Source organism: Peromyscus leucopus, chromosome 22 (genome assembly GCF_004664715.2).
Source record: "Peromyscus leucopus breed LL Stock chromosome 22, UCI_PerLeu_2.1, whole genome shotgun sequence".
In the NCBI taxonomy this organism is placed as follows: Eukaryota; Metazoa; Chordata; class Mammalia; order Rodentia; family Cricetidae; genus Peromyscus; species Peromyscus leucopus.
This window is the reverse complement of record NC_051081.1, coordinates 26747913-26773295: the sequence shown is the minus strand read 5'-3', so window position 1 is coordinate 26773295 and position 25383 is coordinate 26747913. Positions and strand designations below refer to the sequence as shown.

General features: G+C 43.5%; 1 protein-coding gene across 1 annotated transcript in view; it reads right to left on the bottom strand.

Moving 5' to 3' along the window:
* LOC114683570 (sulfotransferase 6B1-like) overlaps positions 1-22679 on the bottom strand; it is a 25023-nt gene extending 2344 nt beyond the window's left edge. Inside the window, 8 exon segments of the mRNA XM_037198006.1 lie at positions 1184-1325; positions 5095-5205; positions 5208-5250; positions 6288-6382; positions 10322-10448; positions 13775-13864; positions 21055-21167; positions 22481-22679. Coding sequence (XP_037053901.1) covers positions 1184-1325; positions 5095-5205; positions 5208-5250; positions 6288-6382; positions 10322-10448; positions 13775-13864; positions 21055-21167; positions 22481-22679 — 920 coding nt within the window.
* Positions 22680-25383: the final 2704 nt, after the last annotated feature.

The window sequence follows — 25383 nt, the reverse complement described above, 5'->3', positions numbered from 1 at the left end:
TTGCTCTCATTCTTGTTATACATCTTCTCTTCATATACTTGGAAAATCCTGATTGGATGGCAGACATGGTGCTGAGGGCTTTATTTTGATCTTTTCATTTTGGAAACATTGAGGATTTTTGGTCTTACTTTGTTTTCCCTGGGATCATAGAAGAGCCATCATGCCTGACTGGCAATTTTGCTTTGTTTCTGTTTTTCTCAACTGGCAAAGAGTACATTACTTTCCTTCATTTTGAACCTAAGGCTTGCTTTGGATCTTTGTTATGGTAGAATCTAGGCTAGTTTATTTAGAGCTAATTGAGGTCTGACCATTCTGAGGGTTCGAGACCACGCCCTACTCTGGGGGGAGGGGGGATGCAAACTCTTCCCACCCCTGGGTGACGTCCAGGAAGAGTCTCTGGCTCACCGTATCCCAGCAGTCTGTTTTCTGTTGGCTTTGTCTGACGGTTTGAGTCAGGGTCTGACGGGAGCCCCGGCTGCCTAGAACTTGTCTGGACTAGACCAACAACACTTGTAGTGAGCCTCCTGCCTCTACCTCCCAAGTACTAGGATGATTGAGAAGTGCCAGATAGGATGATCTTTCTAGAATATTCTCTACATTCTCCTGTTAGTTGCACATGACTATTTTATGGCCCCGCAGCAGAAAAATCTGTATGGAACAAAAAACATAAACTTAGCTTTGACTTAAAGAGTGTATTAAGTAGAACTATAAAGACCCTTGAGGGAAGCACTTCCAGAAACCTATAGACATGGAATGCCCACAGTAGATGAAGATGCATTTACCTTGAGTCAATTTCAAGTTTACTAACCTTACATCACTGTGGAGTCAGAATTGAATATCACCCACCAGAACATCTGAGATAACTAAACAAAATATTTGATCTTGGGGAGAAGTGTCCTAAGAGAAAAGCTTAAGAAACTGTAGAGCATTTGGAAGCCCATTTTGTGTGAGTTCAACTCTAGTATAACACATTGACAACAGTGTTCCATTCTTCACAAAGAGGAAAACTTTAATTTGAGCTCAAAAATGACAGCTGTTACCATCTGCACTTTTCAGAATTACATGTTACCTGATTTCCGTTATGTGACTATTTGATTGAATTATTATATAATTATATGAATTATTATCTAATTATATAAACCCAGTTATTATTAGGAAAAAGAAAGTGTGTAGGCCAGCCGACCTGACCAGAGAATCAAGCCAGCAATGTGATTCATACTTCAGCTTGGCCCCGAGGGACGTGCCTGCTAAACACTCTTTGAATCTTTCATCCATTTCCTGGTTCTGAGTTTCATTAAACAAATTTTTCCAGTCACCAACTTCACCTACAACACAGAGAACACAAAAGACTCAGATATCTGTTAGGATAATTTTTTAATTTTATCCTGTATTCTACCCGATTCTGCCTTTTTTTTTTGTAACTACAGTGCTTCACTTTGAAAGGCTAAAACAACATAGTTGTGGTGATTTGAATAAGAATAGCCCCCATAGGTTTATATATGTGACTGCTTAGGGAGTGGCACTAGTTGAAAGGAGAGGAGGTGTGGCCTTGTTGGAGTGGGTGTGGCCTTGTTGGGGTGGGTGTGGCCTTGTTGGGGTGGGTGTGGCCTTGTTGGAGTGGGTGTGGCCTTGTTGGAGTGGGTGTGGCCTTGTTGGAGTGGGTGTGGTCTTGTTGGAGTGGGTGTGGTCTTGTTGGAGGGAATGTGTCACTGGTGGTGGGCTTTCAGGTTTCAGAAGCCCAAGCCAGGCTCAGCGGCTCTCTCTACCTGCTGCCTGCAGATCCAGATGTAGAACTCTCAGCTACCACGTCTGCCTGCATGCCACCATGCTTCCTACCTTGCTGATAATAGACTAAACCTCTGGAACTGTAAGCAAGTCCCAATTAAATGCTTTATTTTATGACTTGCCATGGTCATGATATCTCTTCACAGCAATTGAACACACTGACTAAAACAATAATATTAAAAAAAAAAAAAAAAAAAAAAAAAAAAAAGAGCTGCCGGGCAGTGGTGGCACACGCCTTTAGTCCCAGCACTCGGGAGGCAGAGCCAGGTGGATCTCTGTGAGTTCAAGGCCAGCCTGGTCTACAGAGCGAGATCCAGGACACCAAAACAACACAGAGAAACGCTGTCCCGAAGGAAGAAAAAAAAAACTAACATAACAAACACACTTTTAAAAGTTAACATTTTACCTCAGGTTTTTGTTAAAATGTCAGACATTGAACACTTTTTAGAAATTTACTACTTTGGCTAGTTGTAATCCCAGCACTCAGGAGGTCGAGGCAGGAAGATCATACTTTTGAGTTAATCCTGGGCCACATAGCAAGTTCCAGGTCAGCCCGGGCTACATGGTAAAACTTTGCCTCAATAAAATTTTAAATGTTTTCTTGACATATAGTAAATTATTTCATTGGCTGGTGAGATGGTTCAGCACATTAATGTGCCATATCGCTTGATCTCTGGGTAGTGTTGATCTTACAAAAAAAAAATCATGTTATTTCTTTTTTCAATTCTATTGTTTTAGTCAGTGTATTCAATTGCTGTGAAGAGACATCATAATCATGACAACTCTTATAAAATAAAGCATTTAATTGGGACTGGCTTACAGTTCCATGTTATCAGCGTGGTAGGAAGCATGGTGGCATGCAGGCAGACGTGGTAGCTGAGAGTTCTACATCTGGATCTGCAGGCAGCAGGAAGAGAGAGCCACGGGACCTGGTGTGGGCTTCTGACACCTGAAAGCTCGCCACCAGTGACACACTCCTCCAACAAGACCACACCCACTCCAACAAGACCACACCCACTCCAACAAGGCCACACCCACTCCAACAAGACCACACCCACTCCAACAAGGCCACACCCACCCCAACAAGGCCACACCCACCCCAACAAGGCCACACCCACTCCAACAAGGCCACACCTACTCCAACACGATGCACCCTTAATGACCTCCTCATGTACACCTTGATATGCACATGTGATATGATGTACCACATACACACACACAGAAATGTACATACACACACGTACATACACAGAGGATAAATAAATGCATAAAAAAATAAATTATTTCTTTCTGTGGGATTTTTGAATGCTCTTTAGGTGAAACTGCCAGTTCTGCTGCACAACCATCGAAACACGGGCTGACGAAACGAAACGGGCTGACCAGCGAGAGAAAATAGTTAACAATGAATTAAGGAAATGAAATAAGACGTAAAACTGTCCCCAAATGTCATCAACTATACCAAACAGAAAATGGCTAGGAGGAAACACGTCAAAAAGTAAAATCTGCCGGGCAGTGGTGGCGCACGCCTTTAATCTCAGCACTTGGGAGGCAGAGGCAGGCGGATCTCTGTGAGTTCGAGGCCAGCCTGGACTACCAAGTGAGTCCCAGGAAAGGCGCAAAGCTACACAGAGAAACCCTGTCTCGAAAAACCAAAATAAAATAAAATAAAATAAAATAAATTTAAAAAAGTAAAATCTGACTTAGGTGAGAGAAATTTAATTTTTTTTTTCTGGAGCTGAGGACCGATCCCAGGGCCTTGCACTTGCCTATAGCAAGTGCTCTAGCACTGAGCTAAATTCCCAACCCCTTGAAATTTATATTTTTTGATGACATCTATAAATGACTTGTGTTATCTTTCCATATTTTCTGCCTTCTGGACTTTCTACAAGGAACATCAGATTTACATTATTGTAGGAGTTTTCTATTCTGAATAACACTTGATGAACAATGTGTAGAGAGGTTCTAGTCTCTCCTCCTTAAAGCTAATGAGATCAAGCATAAGAATCAGGGTTTTTGCAGGAATCTAGCTACAACCAGGTTCCTATTCCACCTTGCATTCATACTGGATATTTTAAATAGGTAAGTTGAAAAATTAGCAGGAGAAAATAGACTCAGCTCAAACCCTGAACTTCGACAATGAAAATGCAAGATCCTGGGCTTCAGCTGTTTTCCCCACACACACACATTGCAAAATTAAATCTGTTGTGTCCTTTTGTTAGAAACATTGACCCCAACACAATATTCCAGTCAGGACACAATCAGTTCCCATGTTAGCTGTGGTCATCCTCGCTGTTCTGTACACTGCTTGAAATTTTGTTACAGGGCTGATGAGAAGATGACTTGGTGGATCCAGGTGCTAGCCGCACGCCTAAGAGCCTGAGTTCTAGCCCCAGGTCCACATGGTGGAAGAGGGAACTGACTTCCATAATTTGTCCTTTAACTGCCTCATACATTTCATCACACACACACACACACACACACACACACACACACACACAGAGTAATAAATATTTTAAACATTGTTATATTTTCATTAAATATGCAACAAAATGAAAGTGGAGAGCCCTAACCTACCGAATTGTAAATTTGATAAGAACTTAGAATACTTCAATGAAATTAAGTAAAATCTTCTGTGAAGTACCTGATTACCTACCTAAGGACGGTTTTTCTCTTTTGTTCTGTATTGACAAATTCTGATTTGAAGTAACAGTGCACCTAGCTTGGATAAGAAAACTACATTTCCTGTTGGTGGCGCACGCCTTTAATCCAGCACTCGGGAGGCAGAGCCAGGCGGATCTCTGTGAGTTCGAGGCCAGCCTGGGCTACCAAGTGAGCTCCAGGAAGGCACAAAGCTACACAGAGAAACCCTGTCTCGAAAAACCAAAAAAAAAAAAAAAAAAAAAAAAAAAAAAAAAAAAAAAAAAAGAAAAGAAAAAGAAAGCTACATTTCCAAGTCCTGCTACATAGAGAGACGACGAACGGATGCAGGCAGCCACTGAATGGGGCTTGCGGGAAAGCTCTAGAAGGGCCAGGTGAGCTAATGTGCAGGATTCCTTCCTTTGCTGTTTCCCTCTTCCTACCGGGACTAGAATATTGGAGCTCCGGCTGCTCTTCTGCGGTCACTGGGCGCTTGTCGCATAAGGACAGTGCGCAGCTGCCAATTACAGGCTCCAGGCTCCCTGAATTCACATTAAAGGGGGGAAAAGGCTAAAACCCTGTGGCGTTTCAGACTCAGTGGTTTGACTTTCCTGCTAAGTGCAAAGTCACTGTGAGGCGGATCCAGCATCCCACACATGAAGGCCGCTTTACCTTTGCGGAACAGGAAGGGGCCAATAGCGCCATGGCTCTCCTGAGAATTTTCCCGCATGGCTTGGAAGGTGCTCTGGGCTGAGATCGCTCGGATTTGTTCATCAGCTAAGAGAAGCCAAGGAATTCAGAGATCTCTTTTATCCCAACAACCAGATTCTGAAAAAAAATTTTTTTGAAAGATAAACACCTTTCAGTGGGATTTGCTGAGGCAACAGTTTTCTTTAAATCAGCTTTCTTTCTTTCTTTCTTTCTTCTTTCTTCTTTCTTTCTTTCTTTCTTTCTTTCTTTCTTTTCTCTTTTTCTTCCTTCCTTCTTCTTCTTCTCTTTTTTCTTTCTTTCTTTCTTTCTTTCTTTTCTTTTTTTTTCTTTCTTTCTTTCTTTCTTTCTTTCTTTCCTCATTTAGTTTTTGAGAAAGGGGTATTATGTAACACCAACTGGCTTTGAAGTCTGATCCTTTTACTCCTTCCTGGGCTGACCAAACTTCTCCTCCAGCCTGAATGAAGGAAGTAGGTCTCCCTACTTATGTTCACAATCAATACACGTTCAGTTAAATTAACTGAGACCTACTAACATGAACTGTCCATCACAAATGGGAAAAAGGCAGTTATTAAGCTTCAATCATTATTTTATTTGCTAATCAAACAAACTAAGCTTTATGTATTGCTGTGGGATGGTCTGTATGTCAATTGCTCTGATTGGTCAATAAACACTGATTGGCCAGTGGCCAGGCAGGAGTAGGTGGGACAAAGAGAGAGGAGAATTCTGGGAAGCGGAAGGCTGAGGCAGAGAGACACTGCCAGCTGCCCCCATGACAGCAGCATGTGAAGATGCCGTAACCACCAGCCACATGGCAAGGTATAGATTTATGGAAATGGATTAATTTAAGCTATAAGAACAGTTAGCAAGAAGCCTGCCATGGCATACAGTTTGTAAGCATATAAGTCTCTGTGTTACTTGGTTGGGTCTGAGCGACTGTGGGACTGGCAGGTGAGAGAGATTTGTCCTGACTGTGGGCAGGCAGGAAAACTCTAGCTACAATGTATAGCAGGCTTTTTCTAGTTTTGTATTACGTATCCAGAATTTTTAAAAATTGAATAATCTATCTGTTCACACAATCAGACATCCCAAGTATGTGCTCTGTGTTGTAGTCACTAATAAATATTGCCCTTGAATATCGATGACCACAATCTTACCTCTTTCAGGTCTTCATATAATATGAACTTAACATTTTCATTATCAATATACTTGTTCCAGTTAATTGCAAAATCAAAATAGCTTCCCCAAGAAACTAAAAAACACAGGAGGAAAAAAAATTTGTAAGTAACTACATCACCGAGGAAAACAGATACACACATATGGGTGTATGTGAGAGAGATTGCGCCTATTACAAATCTGGTGGCATACACCTGTCTCACCGTCCATTTCCATCCATGTCTTCCTTTCTTGAACTTTTCTGTTAATAATACAACTGTGAAAATGATCTGGTCAGAGCTATAAGACATTCACGAGAACGGGGGAACAAGATAATTCAGAAACAGTGCATGTGCCTGAGATTTTTTTTCTGTTGCTGTGATAAAATACTCCAACCAAAGCAACTTATGCAAACAACAACAACAACAAAGTTTACTTCAGCTTGCAGTTCAAGATTCCAGTCCATCATTGCCAGAAGTTACAGTGGAGAGGAGCTGGGACAGTCCATCACATTGCATCCACAGTACGCTCAGCTGCCTCTAGAAGTGGAAGAGCTCTGCAGAGAAGAAATCCTGTCCAAGTTATCTCTGCCACATCTATTGCCAGTCGACTAAGCAGGCAGAAAGAATGGATGCAGTGGAGAAGATTCTTGATATTGTCCCACGAACAACAAACATCGTCATCGAATGTTCCCTCATATGATGTACGTATGGAGCAGTATGGTGGATTTACCGCACCGGACTCCACACAGTCTCCATGAAGTGTTTCTAGATAAACAGAGGCATGCTTTGTGGTGCTTCACGAGCGTCTCCTAATGAGTTTCCCTTGCTGTTATGACTCAATCCGATACTAATCTTTTCTAGAGAACCAGTACAGTATGTTGATGGGAGCATTCCCGCCGAGCTATACCTGGTCTGGCTCCAGAGTGCGAGCACCCAGCCTTAACTTTCGTTTCTCGGTTACCTTTGTTTCTCTTAGGTCCTCTGTGTGAATCTTGCCTGAGACTTTCCCAAGGTTACAAAGCCTATGCAAAACTTGGTTGGGAAAAATCCGGCACACGGTGATATTCCTTAATCGAGGATTTGCACTTGGCATTGTCCCTTTGGAAGCTTCCTCACGATGTTTTGGGGATATGAATCAACTTGCTAAAAGTGTAAACTGGAGAACAATAAAAATGCCCTTGGCTAATGGGGGGTGTTTCAGTCAACCAGAGGTTGAGTCCCCCTGCAGCTGGAAAGGCTAAGACATTCTTTTTAAGATTTATTTATTTATTATGTATACAGAAGAGGGCACCAGATCTCATTACAGATGGTTGTGCACCACCATGTGGTTGCTGGGAATTGAACTCAGGACCTCTGGAGAGCAGTTGGTGCTCTTAACCTCTGAATCATCTCTCCAGCCCCGGCTAAGACATTCTTAAGTGTGCTGTTTCTTCTTCCCAGGGACCCACTAGATCACAAGACTCCTAGATCTAGTGCAGCATAAGGACTGTAGTTATGAATACTGGATTATATAATGAAATACTGTTTGCTAAGGGAACAGCAAATGTATGTGATTCTTTATACACAGAGAAGCAGCTGGGTGACATGATAGATATGTTTGACTTTAGTAATCATTTCACTATGCCTATAGGTAGCAAAACATGGTGTCCACCTTAAATACAACAATTTAAAAAAAATCGATTTTTGTGTAACAAAACTTTTCCTGGAGAGATACAACACATATGTCTCCTCATCCCAGATAGGGAGCCCACGACAGACCAAAGTACGGATACCACCAAAGTCCAACTTGGTGAACCAATGAGTTTTATTGGGGTCACTTACAGAAGTATGGGTGAGAGGTCACTTACAGGAGCAGAAATGACTCAAAGACAGCTGCGTCACCCAGGCCCACCCCAGCATGGGTGACAGTTCACGAAAGCTGGGAACCTGGAGCTCACTGCACAGCCTGCAGGCAGCTCAACAGGTTGGAGAGTGTCCTTTCCCAGTGACTGTGGTCTAAACCTCTCGCGGGCAGCGCCGCTGGCTTCTGCTTCCTCTAGGCAGCTGGTAAGGTCTCGGGGTCTTTGCAGCTCAGCTTTACTCCCTCTGAGAGGGACTCTCAGATCTATTATTTTAATCTCAGAGGAAATGGTTACACAACTTGTTCTCTTAGAGAAAAGAGACAATATCGTCCCCTCTAGGGTCATTTAACCACTATTAAAAATGGGTACTTGAAGGCCTCTGGCCATTGTCCTCGTGGATTTAGACTCACCGATACTTAAACAAGGGGAGCAGTTGGCAATAGACAGAACAGTTTGTTAGTGTTCTTAGCCATACAGTAGGGCCTTACTCCGGTTGGTCTGAGTCTTAAAGGAAAGCATGCCAATTACAACCCCTAGTTTAGTATCTGAAAAAGCAGTAGCAGTTAGACATTAATAGTTATTATTTTGTCATGAAAGGAGGAAGGGCTTACAAGACCCCAAAACTCAGCAAGGGATTTAACAGTTAATGGTGGGTGGGGGGTGAAGAGTCACTTTCTTCTGTGGTATAACCACCCACGCTCCAGTATATAACCACCCACACTCCGGTATATAACCACCCACCTATGCTCATGTAAGTAACTGGTGGTTTGAATGAAATGTTCTCCATAGGCTCAGATATTTGGATACTTGGTCCCAGGTCAGTGGCACTGTTTGGGTAGATTTAGGAGGTGTGGCCTTTTGCTGAGGAAGTGTGTCACTGGGGGCGGGCCTTGAGGTTTCAAAGCCACAGGCCATTTCCTGTTTTCTTTCTCTACTTGCACTTGACGTTTTAGGTGTGAGCTCTCGGGGTTGGGGATTTAGCTCAGTGGTAGAAGCCAGGCCCTGGGTTCGATCCTCAGCTTCCAAAAAAAAAAAAGGATGTGAGACGTGAGCTCTCAGCTCCAGCCACCATGCTGCTGCTTTGCCGTCACGAACTCTTCCGGAACTGTAAGCCCAAATCAACTCCTTTATGTATTTGTTTGTTTGTTTTTTGAGACAGGGTTTCTTTGTGTAGTCCCAGCTGTCCTGGAACTCACTCTGTAGATCAGACTGGCCTCGAACTCCCAGATATCCATCTGCCTCCAGAGTGCTGAGATTAAAGGCGTGTACCACCACCACCATCTGATTTAAACTCCTTCTTCCATAAACTGTCCTGGCCATGGTGTTTTATCACAGCAACAGAAAAGAAACTAACACAGCCACCCTGTTTAAACCAGTGAGTCACACATAAATAAAAAGACAGGGAATAGGAAGGGCAATTGTTGGGGAAAGAAAGTTTCAATGGGAAAAGCAGGGGGATATGACAGAGTAATGGGGGAGAAAAGGCTAAAATTTATCATAAACATATATTAAATTATCAAAGGACAAGAATACATAAATAATTTAAAATAGTTACCGATAGAGATGCGTAAACAGTCTAACAAAAATGTCTTAGGTGTAGTTACACAACTTTATGGGTTTTTCTTTTTAACCTTCGTTGGTTTTTTGACACTGTGTAATACAGTGACTTAAGGGAACTGACTAGAAATACTTTTCTACATGACTCTTAAAAAACATCTCTCTTCTTTCTCTTCCATGACCACTCAGTGTCCACGGTCAGTAATTGAACTCTCCAGAGCAGTGTTTCTCAACCTGTGGGTTGTGGCCCATTTGGAAGTCGAAAGATCCTTTCACAGGGCTTACCTAAGACCATTCGGAAATATCAGATATGTACATTAGGATTCATAACAGTAGCAAAATTACAGTTATGAAGTAGCAATGAAAATAATTTTATGGTTGGGGGTCCCCACAACATGAGGAACTGTATTGAGGGGTCGCTGCATTAGGAAGCTGAGAACCAGTGGTCTAGAGTGTCTTTGAAACCCAAGGTGCATTGCAATTACTCGATGCATGGAACTGGTGGTGGTCCTGCTGTAACACCTCATTTAAATGCCATCTTTTGGTTCCAAATCTTCCTAAGCCTTCTTTACATTTACATTTTCATATTTGTGCGTTCACCTGTCGAAGGAAGATTTCTTTTATTAACAGCCATACCTTGTCCCTTCATGAACTGTCTGAAGAATTCATCCCAAGAGGCATAGCTTGGAATATCAGGGACATCGTTATGAAAACGGAAAAAAGACACCGCCGTATCCTTAGGGTTTCGAAATATCACCAATATCTGGGGGAGCAAAAACGAAGTTAATTCATGCAGCTTTGTATTTTGCACTTTGGAAAAGTGAAAGGGTGAACAGTGCCATCATTGTGTCAACCCGAGAGGAAGAGGGACGGTAGTAAATCACAGCTGCGGAAGTCCGGGGAAAGGGGAAGAGAACCGAAGCGTGACACTTCAGAGGACCTTTGCTAATAACGAGTTTAGACCATAAAAAGGCAGGTGTAGAAGATCCTAAGAGGCACAGCAGAGCTATTGGACTAGCAGACTCTCGGAGAGTGAAAGGTAAAACCCCAAATCATCGTAAACGATCTTCAGGCTCCTGAACACGAGGTGCAGAGGCGGGGGTGTGTCTGTGGGAATGCGGACGGAGTGGGTCCTCTCAGCCCCTCATCTCTCTTCTCCAAGGACAGTAGCAGCCTTTGGATGAAAAGTGTGAAATGAGCACTGGAAAGAGCAAACTGAATCCCAAGAGGACCGAGGGATTGTGGGAGAGTGCGCGGCTGCTCCGCGTGTGTATTCAAGACTTCAGACGCTTTCTGTTTCATTTCTAAGACACAACTGAGCTTGTGGCTGGGCATTCTAAGACCACACAGCACGAAGGGACACTAGCCCACTCGAGCCTGTGGCTCTGACATCCAGACCCCCACCCCATTCCCGACCCACCACCCCCGTTTCCTCCCTAAACCATTAAATTACATTCCTAAAGCTAGCCAGGATGGTCCATTCCCTTATTTGGTCACTTCCTCCTCCTGTGGCTGCCTACTTAAGATCCAGCTATAGGAGTATTCAAGTCCAGCAATCAAAAATCCCCTTTGTTCCACCTAATTAACACGCCCAATCAAAATATACCACTGCTACAATCTTTTTAGACTCCCCTCCTGAAAGTATGGCCAGCGTTTTCTTTCATCAGCTTGATACAGTACGAATTCTTATCCTAATAGTGAAACGTTTCACTAAAGCTTGCCCAGTGATTGGGCAAAACCAAAACTTATTATAAGCCACAGTCATCTTAGGGTCCCCCCCCACGCTCCCCCTTCGGAGGCAGGGGTTGGGTTGGATTGGGTTCAAGGTCCTCCCTGCAGAAGGTGGAAAAGGTGACTTTCTGGAAAATGGGGAAGGTGATCCTCCGCTGAGGAATTTCGTGACTAAATAGATCGGAAGCCCCAACCAGCAGGGGGCCACAGCGCGCCTCAAGGGCTTTTGAACCGTTTCCAGGGATTTTTTTCCGGGTGGGTGGGTGGGGGTCTGGTTTTCTGTGAAAATTGGATGGCTGCAGGCTGACAGCGGTAGCTCGGGTCCTCACAGGCAAAGGGACTGACTGACTCATGGAAACACGGGGGGGGGGGGGGGGGGGGCGCGAGGGCCCAACTAACCATTAGAGAGGCTGGGGAGGGCAGAGTTCCGGGTTTTATTTCATCAGATTATAGTTCTATCCCAGACGTCATCAGAGCCACCCTATGATCTCTCCAGTCAAAAGGGAGAAAATAAATAAATGGTTTCTTAGCAGCTTTTAAGATGTAAATAGTATATTTACACTATACTATATACCATATATAGTATATATGTGTATATATTAGCTATACACACACATATACTATATATGGTTTATATAGCTAATTCTAAAATACTTGGGCTCCCTCTTGAGGCAGTGCTGCACTTGGGAACATCTTATTGCCTATGGCTCTTTGAGAATCAAAATCCTACACTCATTACTCTTGGGTGTGTTTTTTCTTCCCTTCTTGAGGGTTTTTCTTTGTTGTTGTTATTGCTGCGTTGTTTTGTTTTGTTGTTTTGTTTTGCTTTGTTTTGGGGGAGCTGGTTTTGAGACAGGTTTCACTGTGTAACAGCCTCGGCTGTGCTGAAACTCGCTCTGTAGACCAGACTGGCCTTGAACTCACAGAGATCTGCCCGCCTCTGCCCTTCCTGGTGCTGGGATTAAAGGCATGCGCCATCACCGCTGGACATTGTTGTTCTTGTTTAACATGGGGCTTCACTGTTGCCTGGCCTGGAACTGCTGTGTCCTCTAATCTGCCTCTGCTTCCTGTGTGCTCTGATTTAAAGGTGCGTGCCACCATACTAAAGCATCTTTAATAAAATCTTCAACTTTGCTTCATACTGACCAATCCTAAAATACTTGACTGCATCAAAGTCACAAATCCTGGCTGCTGAAGGTGGCAGGATGGAGCAGGGTTGCTGTCCCCTTACCACTGGCAAACATACCACAGAGATATACCCGAGCATTACGGAACTGTTCACAATAGCCAAGAAATGAATGCAGCCTGGATGACCATCAACAGCCGAACGGATAGAGCACACGTGGATCAGATACACAAAGGAATTTCATTCAGTTGTAAAGAGAACTGAAATCATGGACATTTGCAGAAAAAAATAGGTGCTACTGGAAACATTATGTTAAGCAAAATAAGCCAGGCTCAGGGAATGCATGTGATATGAAGGCGGAGGAGTGCAGAAAATGGATGAATCAGAGCAAAGTATGACTTACAACCTCCTGCCCCCAGGCTCCTGAGTGGTCTACCTTGCCACTCCTGGGGCTGGATTTTTAAGCAAATGATAAGAGTAGTCAATGTAACAATCATTCTGTCACCAGACGAAATGATTGTTATTATATGGGAAATTCAGAAATAACACAGTTGCAGATGTCACCAGAAAAAAACAATGACAAATTTTTGTTCATTTTATGAGGCTATATTCTTTTGAAGCAGTGAGATTCTGAGATCTATCAGTTGTAAAACTGATGATAAGGCATTGGACTTGAATGCAGCCATAGCAAAAACATCTAAAGAAAGAAACGACAAAGGCCGGGCGGTGGTGGCGCACGCCTTTAATCCCAGCACTCGGGAGGCAGAGCCAGGTGGATCTCTGTGAGTTCGAGGCCAGCCTGGACTACCGAGTGAGTTCCAGGAAAGGCGCAAAGCTACACAGAGAAACCCTGTCTCGAAAAAAAAAAAAAAAGAAAAAGAAAAAGAAAGAAAGAAACGACAAAATACTACATCATGTGTTTCCCATACTCAAATTCCATGATTGTGAGCAAACTCATCACACCAAAAGCCAGTAACTATGGGGCTTGAATATGTAGCTCAGTGGTAGGGTTCTTGCTTAGCACGTGGGGGGCTCTGGGTTTGATCCCTAACACTACCAAAAAGCAAGGTTGAAACAAAATAAGCAAACAAACCCCCAGAGAGATAAAAGGATGGCCTGTATGAATACTTGAAAGTTTTAAATCAGCACACACATGATATACATACATACATGCAGGCAAAAGACTCATATACATGAAAATAAATCTCTTTATGTGTTTCAAATTCACTCACCTTGGCTTTGTTCTTGAAGACAGACTGAGGTAGTTTGTCATAGTGGAGGTGAGTTGTCAAAATCCTTGGTGAGGGAAACAGTTTCATTCTCTACAAAATACACACAATAAAGTGAGTGTGTGTGTGTGTCTGTGTGTGCACATGCATGTAAGACGGTGTGTGAGAAAGTATGTGAAAATGATGCACGAGAGAATGTGAGAGTATTCCGAGGGTGTGTGAATGTGTATGACCGTATGTTTGTAAGTGTGCTTATGAGAAAGTACGTGAGAGAGAATGTGTGTGTGAGAGTGTATGACTGTGTGTTTGTAAGAATGTGTATGAGTGTGTGTGAGGGTGTGTATAAGAGAATGTGTGTGTTTGTGTGTATGGGAGAAAATATATGTGAGAGTATTAAGAATGTATGTCTGAGAGTGTGTGAATGTGTGTGTGAATGTGTGGGTGCGCGTGTACGTGCATGTGTGTGTGTGTGTGTGTGTGTGTGTGTGTGTGTGTGTGTTCAGGTGCCTAGAAGTATGGTATCCAAGTGGTGGCTTCAAGCACATGTATTATTACTTTCTCTTCTGCTCCCCTACATTTTTTTTATGAAGAATCATAAGCAAGTCATTAATCTCACCTAAACTATTTTATTGGATCTTACTTTCCACACTCAATCTTTGTCACTTAACTTAATTTTTACCTTTTATAGCAATCATATATTTCCTTTTTGTTCAAGAACATTGAGAACCTGTATTTTGCTGTTTTATTTATTTATACCTCTTCTATATATAATAGAAATATCCAAGCCTTCCACAGCTCCTAAAAATTCATTTTTAGCAGTTAGATCTATTTTTAAACTTTTCTTCATGTGTGTGTGTGTGTGTGTGTGTGTGTGTCCTCTCATGCAAGCACATGTATGTCTGTAAACGTGGAATATGCATGTTTATATGCATGTGCTTGTGCATGTACTCTCAGAGGCCGGAGGGAGGCACTGGGTGGCCTGCTGTAGGAATGTTCACATTATTCCTTGGAGACAGTCTCTGGCTGAACATGGAGCTAGGTTGACAGCCCAAAACCCCCAGCAGCTCTCCTGTTCCCATCCCAACAGCAACGGAATTACGGGAGCACATGGCTTTTATGTGGAATCTGAGCTCTAAACTCAGATCCTTGTTCTTGCACAGCAAGTGCTCTTACCCACCGAGATATATTTCTAGCCTCTAGATATATTTTTTCTTTTTCTTGTTTTTTTTTTTTAAGATAGAGTTTCTCTGTGTAGCTCTGATGCTGGGGATGTCTTTCTGCATACTGTGAATGTGTTGCTCTGATTGATTGATTGATTGATTGATAAATAAAACGTTGATTGGCTAGTAGCCAGGCAGGAAGTATAGTATAGGCAGGATAAGCAGAAAAGAGAATTCTGGGAAGTGGAAGGTTGAGTCAGGAGACGCTGCCAGCCACTGCCATGAGAAGTAAGATGTAAAGTACCGGTAAGCCACAAGCCACGTGGCAACTTATAGATTAATAGAAATGGGTTAATTTAAGATGTAAGAGCTAGCTAGCAAGAAGCCTGCCACGGCCATACAGTTTATAAGTAATATAAGTCTCTGTGTGTTTACTTTGGTCTGAGCGGGACTGGAGAAAGCTCCAGTTACACTCTGGCTATCTGGGAACCTGCTTTGTAGACCAGGCTGACCTGGAACTCAGCAATCGGCCTGCCTCTGCCTCCCAAGTGTTGGGATTGAATATCCCAACAGAATCTGAAGTCCTGGGTTACCTAAATATATGAGAAATAACTTATGAAATGTTTGTCCACTTGAGGAACATAGAATAATTGGTTATTTTTCTGTTATCTATTTCTACTGGTGACTAAAAACAACAAAGTTTTATGGGTGTGGTTGTGTCTGACTATAATCAGCACTAGGAAGGATGAGGCAGGAGGGACATGAATTCAACTAACCTATGCATGTAGTGAATTCTATGTCACAGGAGACCCTGTCTAAAAAACAAATACTCTTAAGTAGTGAAGGAATTTTTAGCTAATTCTATAAAAAAAAAAAAAAAAGTTATGGAGACATTGACTCAAACAAGAGAACAAAAATCAAGTCTTTAAAAAATTTAATGGGTGGTGGTGGTGGTGGCGGCGGCGGCGGTGGTGGTGGCGGCGACGGCGGCGGTACATGCCTTTAATTCCAGCACTTTGGAGGCAGAGTCAGGCAAATATCTGTGAGTTCGAGGCCAGCCTGGTCTGCAGAGCGAGTTCCAGGACAGGCTCCAAAGCCACACAGAGAAACCCTGTCTCAAAAAAACCAAACCAAACCAAAACAACAACAAAAAACAAACAAACAAATTAATCAACCATGAGTCCAAGGGGTGACTAGTGGTGATGATGGCCGAGGTACACTAAACTGCCTTTCTTGGTGTTGGAAATAACTTCACATCCATTCTCAGCAACATCTTCAGGCAGATACTGAAGCCTTCGTTTAGGGATGAAAGTTAGACTTTGAGGTTTCAGATGCTTTGTAAATGGTCACTTTCAGATGAAGTGATACAGGAACAGATGACTGTTCCTCCTGCACCCCATGGCCCCAGGTCACACAATGACTCATATGGAATGAGATGGTTACTAGAAGGATTAGAGGCAGAGCCAAGAGTAAAACGAAATTCACTGTCTCAGAGCTAGATATACAATATTTTATTCAAACAAATGAGGACGGTAGCTGAAGTGCACGTAATATGAGGACTGACCTCACCCAGGGCTTCTTCTTCTTCTTTTTCTTTTTTCTTTTTTTTTTTTTTTTGAGACAGGGTTTCTCTGTGTATCTTTGCACCTTTCCTGGATCTCACTCTGTAGCCCAGGCTGGCCTCGAACTCACAGAGATCTGCCTGGCTCTGCCTCCCGAGTGCTGAGATTAAAGGCATGTGCCACCACCGCCAGGCTCACCCAGGGCTTCTAAGAGAAGTTTGTATGTGTCTTACAGGCAAGAAGTCTGTAAACTGAGTCACAATTAACTTAAACTTACCTTCTCACTGATTTCTGTTTAAAATAAAAGGCATATTGCATTAAAAAAAAAAAAAAAAGCAGACATAGTTGGAGGCTGGAGAGATGACTCAGAGGTTAAGAGCATTGGCTACTCTTCTAGAGGACCCAGGTTCAATCCCCAGCACCCACATGGCAGCTCACAACTGTCTGTGGCTCCAGTGCCAGAGGATCCGGCATTCTCGCAGACATATATCAGGCAAAACACCAATGCATATAAAATAAATATAAATAAATCTTTAAAAATAAAATTATGGGGGGGTTGGAGGAAAGAGGGGGTGGGATCTGTGGGTGGTATGTAGAGTGAGTAGAAAATTTCTTAATAAAGAAAAGTGAGGGGCTGGAGAGATGGCTCAGAGGTTAAGAGCACTGGCTGCTCTTCCAAAGGTTCTGAGTTCAATTCCCAGCAATCACATGGTGGCTCACTACCATCTGTAATGAGATCTGGTGTCCTCTTCTGGCCTGCAGTGATATGTGCAGGCAGAACACTATATACATGATAAATAAATAAATCTTAAAAAAAAAGAAAGAAAGAAAAATGAAAAAAAATTAAAATAAAAAAGTAGACACAATTAAATTACAGTTGAAATAGAAATTTGCCTCTAAAATATCTGAATTAAAAAATAAGCATTTCTGATACACTGAAGACATGAAAACCCAAAAGGTTATACAGAGATAAAACATTTTCTGACAATTCTGGAGCTAGTCCGTGATCTCTATATTACAAGAACACAACTATGCTTCATTCTGCAGGAAGAAATCTACGCACGTACATGCTCTCTCTCTCTCTCTCTCTCTCTCTCTCTCTCTCTCTCTCTCTCTCTCTCTCCCTCCCCCAACACACCCTCAACCTAGATGTCATCCAAACAGAGGCTCCAGAAGACCCGCTAAATCTAGGTGGCCCTGACGTTCACCAGCTCTCCCTGTGCTGCCGAGGGGAGACAAGCATCGATAAACCTCAGAGACAAGACCGAGCACCTGCCCAGGGGGACGAGACTTAACCTTGAAATGACTGACAGCCCCCCCCCCCCGTATTATCTTCAGGCTGCCGTTGAGAGGAAGGGCAGACCATTAGGATGCTAACCCACCGTCTTCTCAGATTAACGGTTCTCTTGATGAAAGCAGAGTTTAAAGATTTAAAACGGTTTTGGCTATTGTTAGGCAGCAGAGGCCTCGTACATTGGGTACTTATGCCCGATTCACTTTACTGAATTGTTTCAAATGTTATTTTATGGGACTGGGGAGATGGCTCCGTGTTTAGGGCACTTCTTGCTCTTGTGGAGGAAACAGGTTCAATTTCCAGCCCCTACATGGTGGCTTACAGCCATCCATAATTTCAGTTCCAGGGGATCTGATGCCCCCTTCTGGCTTCCACAGGCACAAGGCATGTACATGGTGCATGTATATCTGTGCACGCAAAGGACTCATACACGTAAATAAAATTAATTAATTAGAAACAAAGTGTTTACTTAATGTGTGTGAGTGTCTTGCCTGCACGTATGTACGTGCAGGCATTCACGTGTCTGGTGCCTACAGAGGCGGAAGAGGGTGTCAGATGCCCTGGAATGGTTGTGAACTACCATGTGAGTGCTGGGAACCAAACTCAGGTCCCCTTAAATAGCAGCAAGTGCCTTTAACCTCTGAGCCAATTCTCCAGCCCCACTTCAGCGGATACTTGAAAGTGAAGTTAAGATTCTTCCAGAATGCCTTGGCTGCAAAAGCCATTTAGATCCTTTCACCACAGCTAGGGTTTTCTTTAACAAGAAAGTGCAACTTTCATTTCTCAACTGACACTAAGATCGAAAAGGGACAGTCCTAGAAAGAGCCAGGAACGCACGTGGCTTTACATTCACGCTAGTGTGTGTGTTGGTGGGGGTGGGGGGTGGGGAGCAGAAAGACCAGGCTGAAGAACAGGAATACCTCACCTTCCAGGTGAGGCAGGGGGGTCCCAAGGACACTCAAGTTCAGAGTCAAGTTCTGACATGTAAAAAAATCTTGATTGGCAGCTGGGCATAGTGAGACATACATGGAAGCCCAGCACCTGGAGGGCAGAGGCAAGTGGCCGGGAGCTTAGTCTCAGCCTTGGCTACAGTGAGAATTTAAGGCAAGCTTGGGCTACGTGAGGTCCTGCTTTAACAAAAAAGCTTGACAAAGAATAAAAGGTCTGTGCAGGGGGCTGGTGAGGTGGCTCAGAGGTTAAGAGCATGTTCTTCCAGAGGTCCTGAGTTTAATTCCCAGCAACACATGGTGGTGGCTCACAACCATCTGTAATGCGATCTGAGGCCTTCCTCTGGAGTGCATGCATGCATGCAGATAGAATACTGTATACGTAATAAGTAAATAAATATTTTTTTAAAAAGCTCTGTGTAGTATCACAAGGCATTCCCCACTTACAAATGGTATCTGCTATATACTTTTACTTGTGATAATTTGTTTGCAATTAAAATATATTTTCATAGAGAAACAATCCCATATGTAATGGGAAAACATACAAGTCAACAATCCAAACCCTATTTCAAACATAAAACAGGCTTGTTTGTACCAGAGGTAGGTAATAACATAGGCAAATAAAGTAAAAGAGATCCTGGCCTGTGATGTAATAGGTTTTAAAAGTACAGGTTAGCACTCGGGAGGCAGAGCCAGGCGGATCTCTGTGAGTTCAAGGCCAGCCTGGGCTCCCAAGTGAGTTCCAGGAAAGGCGCAAAGCTACACAGGAAAACCCTGTCTCGAAAAACAAAAACAAAAACAAACAAACAAACAAAAAGTACAGGTTAGAAGGCTAGGCACATGTTAGTATCACTTCTCATTAGGAGCAAGGCTATGTGGCAGCGGCTGGCTTTTCTCTAGGTGTCCCGTCTCTTCCCTCAGCAAAATCTTTTGATGTCCATTCTTCTGGCCCCGAAGCCTTAGCCTGTTCTGTCTGAGCCTCCATCAGACATACTCAAGCACTGACAACCCTCCCCAGTGTGGGATCCTGAGTCTTAATATGGCTCCCGAGCCCTCTTTTGCCTCTCAAGGTGCCCTGGATGCCAGCCTGGACCTCCCGCTCAGCATCAAGTCCTCAAACAACTGTCCCGCAAGCTCCGTTTTTCTGCTACTTTCCCGGTCCAGGGAAACGGGCTCCTCCCTTCTTTCTGCCTACGGAACTTTTAAGTTTCTATCTGTCAATCATGTGGACCGTGTGGTCAGTTCCTAGAAGGTGTTCCCGAAAGTCCCCATCCAGTGGGGTTCTTCCGTCTGCTCCGGGAGAGGCTTGGTGGTGAATACTTCCGGAAGTTTTCCTGAAATGGTGGGTCCCCTGGGGCCAGCCTCCCTTCCTTTCTGCATTCTGGCATATTTAGGGGTCAGGGGAGGACGGTCCATCTTCTTCCTGCTGTCTAAGCACAAGGCCCCAAGGCAGAGCCTCCCTCTTGCCCCTTACTCCTGGGCAGAAAGCGGAACTTCCTGAGAACTGGCGTCCCAGCCAGTTTGGCTGGGAAAGTGAGTAAGGCTAACAGCGTGCCCTGTTGGGGCTTTGAACCCTCATTCAGACTTGACCATCTTAACTACTGCTTGGCTATTCCTCGTTGCTCACATACACAGCAGCCAAAATTAAGATAAGGAATTTTAAAATGTTTTATTAGCAAAGACAGGGGACTCTGCCTTGCATCCTACCCATGACTGTATCTTTTGGCTTTAGTTCATTTCCTGGGTGTTCTCGGATTACTTGCCCCGCAAGATAAAAATATTGTTACTGCTAGTAAGGATAGCTGTACGCTAAATTCTTTCGGAGCTTGAATCAGAAAGCTTGGATCCAAATTTTGTCTCTGCCACTTACTATCTCCTCAATCTTGGGCAAGGCTGGCAGGCTCATCTTTGGTGAAACGGTAATAAGGTTACTTTGTAAAAAAAAAAAAAAAATGAGATAATACCAGACAAGGGGCTGGAGAGCTGGCTCAGAGGTTAAGAGCCCTGGCTGTTCTTCCAAAGGTCCAGAGTTCAATTCCCAGCAACCACAAGGTGGCTCACAACCATCTGTAATGAGATCTGGTGCTATCTTCTGGCCTGCAGGCATACATGCAGGCAAAACACTGTATACATAATAAATTATGTATACCAGATAAGGACTGAGGATGTGGTAAGTAAGCAATGACTGGCAATCAGGAACATTATCAGGAATATAATCAGCATTATATTAATACTTTTTGAACTCAGAAGTGAAGACTCCAGAACGGAAGACATCTCGCTGTCCTCATTCGCTGGTAGTTGAAAGACTGTTTTTACTAACCTGATATTTCTCTGCGTCACCACATTCAAGAACTGGAAATTCTGGACACGTGTATTTCTTTTTAGAAACAGCAAATACTAATTCGCTGACAATGTGGAGAATCCAGTTTGAACCTGTAAGAAAAGACAGAAGATAGAACCTCACTAAGGGGTCATAATAACAAGGATGTATGTATCACTTTAGCACATAGAAGAGGAAATTTCAAATTTTCAACCATCTCATGATATGTACATTTACTTCTTTGAAGTTTGAAAGAAATCTGACTGTGGAAAGAAATAATTTTGGAGAAAAGAGCATCTATGTATATTAACATGGAATTTAATTTTTGTTGTTGTTTTGTTTTGTTTTTCTTTTTGAGACAGGGTTTTTCTGTGTAATAGCTTTGGCTGTCCTGGAACTCACTCTGTAGACCAGGCTGACCTCAAACTCACATAGATCTGTCTGCCTCTGCCTCCCAAGTGCTGGGAAAATTTAATGTATTTTAAAATTCAAATTTTATCCTCTTTGCTCCCTCCCTTCTTTCCTCTCTTTCCTCCTTTTTGAGGTCTTGCAACGTGCCTCACATCGGCTTCTAACTCATGAACCACCTGCCTCAGCCTCCTGACTGTTCAGATTACAGATGTTTGCCACCACATCAGGCTCAGATGTCTCCTTGACATGATTTGAACATAGAATGCGCTCCTTGAAGAAGAATATCATGTTAGGGAAATATCAGTTTTATATAATAGGTTTCACCCTGAATTCATCTACAGGAGTATATAGTCTTGATTTTATGAAAGCCCAGCATTGAATAAGAGAACGGAAAGTGTTAAATCAAATGGGCTTTAATAAGCAGGAGTTGAAAGAATCAAAAGTAGACGAGTTAGCTCACACTTGCAACCCAAGCATGCTAGAATCTGAAGCGATTATTAAGTTCTAGGCCAGCCTGAACCTCAAAATTAAAACAAACCACAAAAATCCAAACAACAACAACAAAAAAGTAGATGATGTGAAAGACAGTAAGTTAGATTCCTGATCTCGTATGCTCCACTGATGATGGACCTTATAAAACTGATCTGAGGAACCGGAGGATTGATTCTGAAGAGAAGCCCAGCACATGGAAATCATTACATGCATGACAGAAATGGCATGCTTCTGTTGTCTGTCAAAAATATCCACGTTTCCTTATTCCGGCCCTGCCGATCCTCCCACCGCCCATCACTCGCCATGACTCCTTCCTCCAGGATGCTGTTTTTTGTTTGTTTGTTTCTCAAGCTGTTTCAGTGGTTGACTTGATAACCTACGTGCTTTGCTGTCTTGGTCCCCCCTCCTCGCTGATCTCCAGCGAGTTCCATGTGGAGATGAGCCTCCTCCTTCCCGCCTTCACCCTGCACCCTCCCCTGCCTGATAAATACAGAATGCATTCGTAGGAAAAGACGTTCTTTACCACACTTCGGGTAGGATGCCAGCACGACGTCATCAGCTCTGGCTTCAAAGGCATCCAAAGCTCGGAAAGTTTCGGAAGCGCACATGGTAACCGGGTAAGGAATCCCTTGGTAGGTGAAAAATAACTGGGAAAGCGCCGTTTCTTTCGATTTTTCTAAGGCGTCGTCAATGTACTCAATGAACTTGGACTGGTCGGCCATGCTGGCTCCCTGCTAACGAAGCCACTCGGTGTCACCCAGGGGCAGCGATGGTCTTTAATAGTCTTTCCCAGTCACAAGGGAAACAATCACCCACTTCTCACCGGCTCCTTCATCCTCTGTGTACCCCGCCCTGACAAAAGGTGAACTGCAGGTGCGGACAGACTTGGGATCAGGGACTGTTATCCCAGAGGCTGATTATGTTACCAGCGAGGCATCCCCCCTAGTGAAAAGAAGAACAAAATCTCCTAACAGAAGATTAATGGAATTAAATATCTAACAAATAGATATTTAATAAAACCAGGCATTCAATTTTCCTATGAGAAATTCTCAGAACGGGACTTCTGGTTTGCTTTTGATTGGCAGTTTTCCAAACATATCCCACTTAGTGTGACAGTGAAATCACAGGGTAATTTAGTTAAGTAGTTAAAGGCCCAGTTTAGGGACCATCCTGGAGACTGGCCTTGGTTTTGTTATTTGTTAATGGAAATGATTTGCTAGCTTCACCTTTACCCATTTGGCAATTCAGCGATGGTTCATAAAAGGGGGAGAACTTTGTGGGGGAGAACTCAGTGCCCAGCTATCTCCTGGCACATCTCCTCTTGATGGGCTTTATTGACTATCTTCAGACACTTCGTTTGTCCAGTGGTCTCTGAGATGCTGTCCTGGTCAGACGCACCAAGCAGGAGCCATCTGGGACTTGGTTCATTTCTGGGAAGACACAAGCACAACCTCACCCTGATGTTAGAGGAACGTCTGGCCCTTTCCAGTGATTAGTTTCTAGGTCTTTCCATTAAACACACACTTTGGGCTGTGTCTCCTTTAGTGCAAAATGCTTTTGGGCAGCAGAGGTGGCATTATCCTTTAATGTGAAAAAAAAGTTGTTTTTTTTTTTTTTTTTGTTTTTCGAGACAGGGTTTCTCTGTGTAGCTTTGCACCTTTCCTGGGCCTCGAACTCACAGAGATCCGCCTGGCTCTGCCTCCCGAGTGCTGGGATTAAAGGCATGCGCCACCACCGCCCGGCTTGTGAAAAAACAGTTTTTAAAGTTAGCAAAGCTAAATGTAGCCCAGCATGAGGGGTGTGGGTGGGTGTACACACCCCCTTTTTATTCTTAAAATTTGTCGTTTAAGTATTTAATGATGCTGTTTCACCGTAGCTTGACCCTGTGGATTGTAAAGGATTCCGGTAACACAATTAATATCCTACAAATTGCAAATTTTCCTTAAAGCCTTTGCTAGTATAAACAGGACTGTTGGGGCTGGAGAGATGGCTCAGAGGTTCAGAGCACTGACTGCTCTTCCAGAGGTCCTGAGTTCAATTCCCAGCAGCCACACGGTGGCTCACAACCATCCACAATGAGATTTGGTGCTCTCTTCTGGCCTGCAGGCCGAACACTCACTGTATACATAATAAATAAATAAATCTTTAAGCTGGGCAGTGGTGGCACATGCCTTTAATCCCAGCACTTGGGAGGCAGAGGCAGGCGGAGCTCTGTGAGTTCGAGGCCAGCCTGGTCTACAGAGCAAGATCCAGGAAAGGCGCAAAACTACACAGAGAAACCCTGTCTCAAAAAAACAAAAACATAAATAAATCTTTTAAAAAATAAAATAAACAAGACTGTTATCAGTTTTCAGTCGTAATGAGAGTCCTCAACAGGAGAAGGTGTATAATAATGGCAACCGAGGTTATTTCTCTCCTGCCAGCAGAAGCAGACCGTCATATTAGAAAATGTATCCACCTTTACATGAACATACTTTAATTGCCCCAATTCTGAGACATGAGTAATGTCTGCTTGCTGGTTGGTGTTAGATTTTGACCCTCAGTGATTACTTCTGTCAGCTAACGGCAGCAGGGTGAGGGATGAGCAAGGAGGGCGGGGCCAGAAGATTTGTCAGGTGAAGGGAAGGGCGCTTGTAACGATTTTGCATCTTTTTTTTTTTTTTTTGCTTTTCAAGACAGGGGTTTTCCGTGTAGTTTTGGTGCCTGTCCTCGATCTCACTCTGTGGACCAGGCTGGCCTCGAACTCACAGAGATCCTCCTGCCTCTGCCTCCCGAGTGCTGGGATTAAAAGCGTACACCACCACTGCCCGGCACAATTTTGCATCTTGATGAAGAAGTCCATGAGATTTTTGAGTGGTCCAAAAAGCAAGTATTAAGGGCGAGGAGTAGCCCAGCCGCTCACCTGAGCATTAGCAGATATCGACGGACCTGGCGAGTCAGAATGAGCACAAATATGTGTTGTGAAAATGTTGAGTTTGTTGTCATAGAGACGTCTGAAGGGAGGAAAACAACTATAAAATAGCATTAGTAGTGGGGTTGGGCTTGACTTTTGCAGTCCCTGAAAGAGAAACGGTTGAAGCACAATATGCTCAAGATCTCAATATGAATTAAAAAATTCAATGCTGAGAAACATCTAATAGCAGCTGGTTGGTTATGATGGTTCAGACTATTGAGTTATACAACTAGGGGTGGGGTCAGTCTTCTCTGTGGAGAAAGTGGAATTTGTATATAAAACATAAGCTCCATGCCAGGCAGCAGGGGCACACGCCTTTAATCCCAGCACTCGGGAGGCAGAGCCAGGCAGATCTCTGTGAGTTTGAGGCCAGCCTGGTCTACAGAGCTAGTCCAGGACAGGCACCAAAACTACACAGAGAAACCCTGTCTCAAAACAAAACAAAACAAAAGAACATAAGCTCCTTGTTCTTT